General features: G+C 37.4%; 1 protein-coding gene across 1 annotated transcript in view; it reads right to left on the bottom strand.

The window, feature by feature from the left end:
* LOC122792776 (interleukin enhancer-binding factor 3-like) overlaps positions 1 to 7,700 on the bottom strand; it is an 82,331-nt gene that overhangs the window by 32,954 nt on the left and 41,677 nt on the right. Inside the window, exons 10-11 of the mRNA XM_044060346.1 lie at positions 7,130 to 7,329; positions 5,461 to 5,508 (exon numbers count right to left, since the gene is read on the bottom strand). Coding sequence (XP_043916281.1) covers positions 5,461 to 5,508; positions 7,130 to 7,329 — 248 coding nt within the window. The remainder of the gene's footprint in view (positions 1 to 5,460; positions 5,509 to 7,129; positions 7,330 to 7,700) is intronic.

Below are 7,700 nucleotides of genomic sequence, written 5' to 3'. Positions count from 1 at the left end.
TTGTTATCTCATGAGACTCTTGAGTTTTAACACACATAAAATGGAAGCCATTTCATTAAGTCCCGGTAAATGGCATGCATTGAGTCTTAGCTGCCAAGGGAGTTCTAATTTCTCAAGCATAAGGGTGGATGCCTCTCCTCTACTGTCTGTATCTATTGAATCAATGGCCATAAATTTATAAGTATGGTTAGGATGTTCAGCACAATGTCTAGCCAATGAGCTCTCCATTTTTCCTCTAGTAATATAGTAGACATGTTTGTAAATCCTCTCTTTTAATTTACGGTCTGTCTTGCCAAAGTAAAAACCAGGGCAACACTGACATTGTGCTAAATAGACTATGGCCTTAGAGTTACAGTTAAACTTGTTCTTTAGGAAATATTCACGCCTCCTAATAGTAAATTTTGACCCTGTGATGACATGTCGACACTGGTTACATGCCTCATACTTAAATGTTCCTGGGAAACCCCTAATAATTCTATTACTTCTTTCAGTGAGGTTTCTTAAGTTCTTTCATTTCTTCCAGGTGACAAGGGGTTTACCTCCTAGTTTTCCTTGTATGTCTCTATCAGATGTTAACAACTGCCAATTCTTACCCAATATTGTTTTCAAGGCTTCATAGTCTAAAGAAAATGTAGCTACAAACCTCAAAAAGTATTGCACACTTTGCAGGCTGTCGCTGTTTCTGACTACAGAGTACCCAAGTTCGACCTCACCTGAGACACTGGTTTCCATCCTATGGGGTGTGGTCAACCCTTTAGATAGGATGGGCTTGAAATGGCCATTGGCACATTTTCTACTCACCTCACCTATAAGGTCAATAATCAACTCTTTGGGGTACCCACTTTTGAGGAACATAGACTTTAAAAGTTCACATTCCTCAAAGAAGTGGTAGTCCTCCATGATCATCCTGGCCGCTCATACTAGTTGGCCCTTCACAACATTCTTCTTCTGATGCATAGGATATAAACTAGTGTAGTGTAAGAATGAGTTTGAACAGGTGCTCTTTCAGAAAATCCGTGCAAAATATTTTTCCGAGGTCTATCTTTAGTTAATTCAACATCCAGAAAACTCAATCTCTGTGTGGAAATTACTAGTAAACTTGAGGAAGGTGGTGGACCCATTAAAGTGCTCTAATATTCTAGTAGACAGGTCAGAGCCGCCCTTGATGAGCATAACAATATAATCTAAAAAACGGGTGTAAAAGTAAATACACCCATTCAATTCAGTGTTTTCAAAGATGGTATCTTTTTCCCATTTAGCCATGACTAAACTGGCAAAACTAGCTCCACAGGGGGAGCCCATAGCTACACCTGTCTGCTGCCTAAAATATTCTTTTTCGAACGTGATGTAATTATTAGACAGTGTAATACCCAAAAGTTCCTCCACCAACCTCAATTCTGTATGTTCTGCCCCCTTTAATCTCATGTGATCAATTACCCACTCAATTCCTAGGGTTTGTGGGATCACCATATTTAAATCACACAAATCCACTGTCAAAAAACAAAACTCCTCATTATAGTCCAAAGAGTTAATACTCATCAAAAATGTCCAAGAGTCTTTGCAAATTTGGGGTTCTAAGGACACAAATCTCATCAAAATGTCATCACCTTAGCACAAGAGTAGGTGATTGATTGTCTAGCGTCCACCAAAGGTCGCATAGGTGGATCTCCTTGATTCTGTGGATTTTAGGTATTCCGAAAAGTATGGGTAGTCTAGGTGATTGATTGTATCTTTCGGTTTTTCCCAGTTAGGGGTTGCCACAGCGGAACTCCAATCCGCTAATGATTGGCAGTAGATTTTTATATGCCGAGTTGCCAGCTCTGATGCACAACCTTCAATGAAGGTACGCCCATTCACGCATGTCTCCACACAGAAGATGCTCTAGCTGAGAATCAAATAGGACAACATCATACTGTGAGGCGACAATGCTACCGCAGCACCACCATGGGTAGTCTAGGTGATAATACTGGCAAATAATTAAACATATCAACATTGATTAGTGAGTCAATGAACATATCATTCAAGAACATTCTAATACGATTGTATGCTATGTTCACTTCATTCATATTACCGAATACATAACTGACCCTGTATTGGTGGAAATTTTTGCGAAAGGAATTACATTTATTCTAACTCATACTACTGATATAGGTGCCCTATTGTTGGACTTTAAGCTTTATACTAGGAAGCTTAACTTACAACTGATATTGGGGAATGGGAATCATAATGCGAATTCAAATTTGTGTATTTCCAGTACATTCAACCCTCCCACTGCATCCGTCCATTTTCTTATTTGAGAAAATGTGTGAAATGGACTTTAGGGCTTTTATAAACCATACACACAGGACAGGACCAGCGACTAATTTGAACAAAAATGAACGAGAGGCTCTTAGCAATTTTAGACTTTTACCAGTCCGCCTAATAAAACCTGATAAAGGAGGTGGACTGGTTATTATGCATAAAATGGAATATAAAGAAAGAATGAGGAGGATACTTGAAAGTGATACTTACACCAAAGTGAGCCTGAATGAACTGAACATAGCATACAATTGTATTAGAATGTTCTTAAATGATATGTTCATTGACTCACTAATCGATGTGGATATGTTTAATTATTTGTCAGTATTATCACCTAGACAACGCGTACTTTTTGGAATACCTAAAATCCACAAGAATTAAGGAGATCCACCTATGCGACCTTTGGTGGACGCTAGACAATCAATCACCTACTCTTGCGCTAAGGTGATAGATGACATTTTGAAGAGATTTGTGTCCACAGAACCACAAATTTGCAAAGACTCTTGGACATTTTTGATGAGTATTAACTCTTTGGACTATAATGAGGAGTTTTGTTTTTTTGACAGTGGATGTGTATGATTTATATATGGTGATCCCACAAACCCTAGGAATTGAGTGGGTAATTGATCACATGAGATTAAAGGGGGTGGAACATACAGAACTGAGGTTGGTGGAGGAACTTTTGGGTATTACACTGTCTAATAATTACATCACGTTTGAAAAAGAATATTTTAGGCAGCAGACAGGTGTAGCTATGGGCTCCCCCTGTGAAGCTAGTTTTGCCAATTTAGTCATGGCTAAATGGGAAAAAGATACCAACTTTGAAAACACTGAATTGAACGGGTGTATTTACTTTTACACCTGTTTTTTAGATATTTTTATGATCATCAAGGTCGGCTCCGACCTGGCTACTACAATATTAGAACACTTTAATGGGTCCACCACCTTCCTCAAGTTTACTAGTAATTTCCACACAGGGATTATTAGTTTTTTGACAGACTCCAGAAAAAAAATATTTTGCACGGATTTTCCGAAAGAGCACCTATTCAAACTCTTTCTTACACTACACTAGTTTCCATCCTATGCATCAGAAGAAGAGTGTTGTGAAGGGCCAACTAGTATGAGCGGCCAGGATGATCACGGAGGACTACCACTTCTTTGAGGAATGTGAACTTTTAAAGTCTATGTTCCTCCAAAGAGGGTACCCCAAAGAGTTGATTATTGACCTTAAAGGTGAGGTCAGTAGAAAACGTGCCATTGGCCATTTCATGCCCATCCTATCTAAAGGGTTGACCACACCCCATAGGATGGAAACCAAGGTCTCAGGTGAAGTTGAACTTAGGTACTCCATAGTCAGAAACAGTGACAGCCTGCAAAGTGTGCAATACTCTTTGTGGTTTGTAACTACATTTTCTTTAGACTATGAAGCCTTGAAAACAATACTGGGTAAGAACTGGCAGTTGTTAACATCTGATAGAGACATACAAGGAAAACTAGGAGATAAACCCCTTGTCACCTGGAAGAAAGGAAATAACTTAAAAAAAATCACTGAAAGAAGTAATATAATTATTAGGGGTTTTCCAGGGACATTTAAGTGTGAGGCATGTAACCAGTGTTGACATGTCATCACAGGGTCAAAATTTACTATTAGGGGGCGTGAATATTTCCTAAAGAACAAGTTTAACTGTAACTCTACGGCCATAGTCTATTTAGCGCAATGTCAGTGCTGCCCTGGTTTTTACGTTGGCAAGACAGACCTTAAATTAAAAGAGAGTATTTACGAACATGTCTACTATATTACTAGAGGAAAAATGGAGAGCCCATTGGCTAGACATTGTGCTGAATATCCTAACCATACTTTTAGATTTAGGGCCATTGATTCAATAGATACAGACAGTAGAGGAGAGACATCCACCCTTATGCTTGAGAAATTAGGACTCCTTTGGCAGCTAAGACTCAATGCATGCCATTTACCGGGACTTAATGAAATGACTACCATGTGTTAAAACTCAAGACTCTCATGAGATAACAGCTGTAATTTTTTTATGGATGGTCTTACATCAAGACTACTAGTAGTTCTAGTGACGTTACAATTTCCTGGTAACTGCTCTGATTTGTATATTTATTTTTATGACACTTTCACATAACTTCTATACTTTTCATGGGTCCCTTGACTTCAAAGGTAGATAAACTATAACTATGAGCATCTAACTGAGTGTTACTTTTACTGTTCTAATACAACGGAAACCTGTAAAAGAACCACTTTATTTTCTTATTTAACATCAACAAGTTCATTGACGTTAGTACTATACCTTTAACCATGCAAGTGAACCTAATTGCAGTATTATGTTTTAGGTATCAGATGAAGTACTTAAACCTGTGTTTGTATTTTGGGTGTCATTGTCTGATGAAGTTAGGAGAAGGATTTCCTAACAAAAAGCGCTTTACACTGTGATTTGGATTATTGCTATTGGACTGTTTAAAACTTTTAATTTTTTATTTGTTGCCAGTTACTTTATTGCTTTATTGCGACTTGGATTATTGCTAGCTGATTTTACTTGTTGTCAGCCATTAAACAACTTTTGGATCTGCCAGAGCACGCTCGCCTTGTCTGTTGACTTATAAGTCTTTTTACAATCAAGCATGTTCTCAAGTGCCAAACGTTGGATAACACAGAGCAACGAAGATCAACTGATATGTAATTAGTGCACATGCAAATTAAGTAAACTTTGTGCATGAATTCACTGCACATGAACCAGCTTAAGAAAAGGGTTTCACTGGCAAGGGATAAAAAGCCCCAGGCCTCCTTCAGTACTATAGTTGCTAAACCTACCACCTAGCTCTGCCAACCGTAGTAATGGGAAATAACATGGATGGGACCAGTACAGCTAGACATTAGGGACAGTTTCACTTCTTTTGTGAACCTGAATACAACAGAACATGTCGGAACTAGTTTGTGCTACACTACAGTTGGCAGAGTAAATGAAGTCAAAAGTGTTGTCTCTCTGAAGCACATTGCAATTAGCAGAGTAGCATCTTGGCTGGAAATAGGAAAGTCAGTGATGGCCAAAATGGTTCAACCAAAAATCCTACAGACCAATTTCTAACTTGAGCAATTTAACAAAAGTCAAAACGAACTACTAAGAGTTAAAGAACACTAACCTCTGCAATATATTCTCTGTTTATTGGTAAGCTCAAATCTTCCAGCACCTGCAATGAAAAATTCAGTTAGAAATGCAATGAAACAAATTCACCTGGAAAGCCCAAACATCTGCAGTTTAAGTAACTCAGTGCAAGCAATAAATGTTACTGAATGAAGCCCAAACACTCCTGAAGTAGTGTTTCCTTAAGACAGATCCAACCACAAACACATACCAAATCGTCTTCATAACAAACTGTTTCATCTGCCCACCAAACAGTTCCACCTCGCTGCAAAACTGGATTCACTCCATCATACTCATCCCTAAGCAGTTCTTTTTCCTTTTTCACATCTTATAGCTCATTTCTTTCCAGTAAATCATATTTTCTTCACATTTCCCACTGCAGCTTCACCCCCTGCCCAACAACAATCTCTTACCCTTCTTACTGACAGTTGTCTTAGATCATTTCCTCCCACATTATCACCATTCCCATAATCCCATTCTCACTTTCCACACTGTAACATACTGCAATCATCAGGTCCCAAATTCATGCACACCCCAACACTGACCTCATCAATGTTTCCTTTGAAAAGGCCACCCCTTCTATCATTCCTTCTCTCCTTATCTACCCTAATTAATTTACTCCATAAATTCTCCAGAATAGCAACCCCTTAAACTCAACAAATACGGTGTTTTCCTATATCCTACATCTATCACCACTCAAGATCTTAGTTGGGCAGTTGGTGCAGAGGCTAAGACTGTGAGCTGTTGTTTCTGTCATACAGGGTTTGATTCCCTCAGCCCTCATTTGCCTACTGTGTGACCTTGAGAAAGTCACTTAACCAGACAGTGCTTGGAGGTAGCTGTGAATCTGAGTTAAGTTCCTCAATACCTATGAATCTTTAAGGAATGCTGCTAAGACACCACAAGCTTACCCTTGTGCAGGTACCAGTATTACCATAGCTGAACGCAAATGTATAAATCAGTAAGTACTGCACATCAGTTCTACATCAATTACTGTTATAGCACTGTAAATTCACTTAGGATATATACACAATTCCAACGTTTATAAAAGTTATACATAAACTAGTTTATTGTCAACTTCCAAAACTTAAAATAACCTTTTTGCCAAAAAAAAATAAATAAATAAAACAACAATGTAAGTAACCAGCTTACATGTGTATATTCTGCATTAGAAAGGCACCAACATGCTCTCTTCTGCAATATCACCATTTAAGAAGGGCCTCACCCAATAAAAAAACCTTGTGGAAATCTATGATAATCAACAAACCCAACCACTCTGTTCTAAGTACCATACTAACTTTTGACTCTGGGTGGTCTGTTTAAAACGCTACCATTATAGAATCCTCTTGTTTTTTATGAGTAAAATGTCAGGTAAATATTAATTGAATGCTGGGTAAAGACTGCAATACACAACCAGAATAAAGGAATATATTTTGTTCAACAGCCATACATTAACCAAACTTTCAAAATAACACAATATAAAATATGAAGTCTAGTACTAGACTGATTCTCCCAAAGTGGGTTGTGTCAAACTTTCACTATGCCTGAAATGACACTTTTACATAAGTAAAATCACAAAGAGACTGTTCACATCATTAAGTGGGCCACTGTTAAGTAATTTGACATTTAAATCTATAGCAAAGAAACTGCCTGAAGAGAAGTCTTACCTTTACGGCCACACAATGTTTAGCCATCCTTTTAGAAGGTCCTGATGCCTCATAGGATTTGCCAGCCACATTAATCCCCATGGTAAACTCTAGATCATGGTCTGGGCCCGTCTGTTTGATCAGTATGTATCGGAGGCCGGGATACATGTTATTCAGAATCATCAAAGGATTTTTTGATGAAAAAGAAGCCATTGCATCCTCTAAAATCCAAACAAATGCAACAGTTAATGTCAAATGAGGAACAATATATTGTAAGAACTACTACATAACACAAATACAACACATGTACCATTAACATCTAGCATCTGTTGTGCTCACTGACTATACAATGGCATTACAAATGACATTAAAAAACAAAGTCCACAACAGAAAAGAGAAACAAATTATATTTGAATATATATATATATATTTGTGTATGTATGTGTATATATATATATATATATATATATATATATATATATATATATATATATATATATCTATATACACACACACACACACACATATATATATATATATATATATATATATATATATATATATATACACACACACACACACACATATATAT

This window comes from Protopterus annectens, chromosome 2.part0 (assembly GCF_019279795.1).
Source record: "Protopterus annectens isolate FY-2018-M chromosome 2.part0, PAN1.0, whole genome shotgun sequence".
Lineage (NCBI taxonomy): Eukaryota > Metazoa > Chordata > Ceratodontiformes > Protopteridae > Protopterus > Protopterus annectens.
Note: the sequence above shows the minus strand (reverse complement) of the source record. Positions and strands in the feature narration are given on the sequence as shown.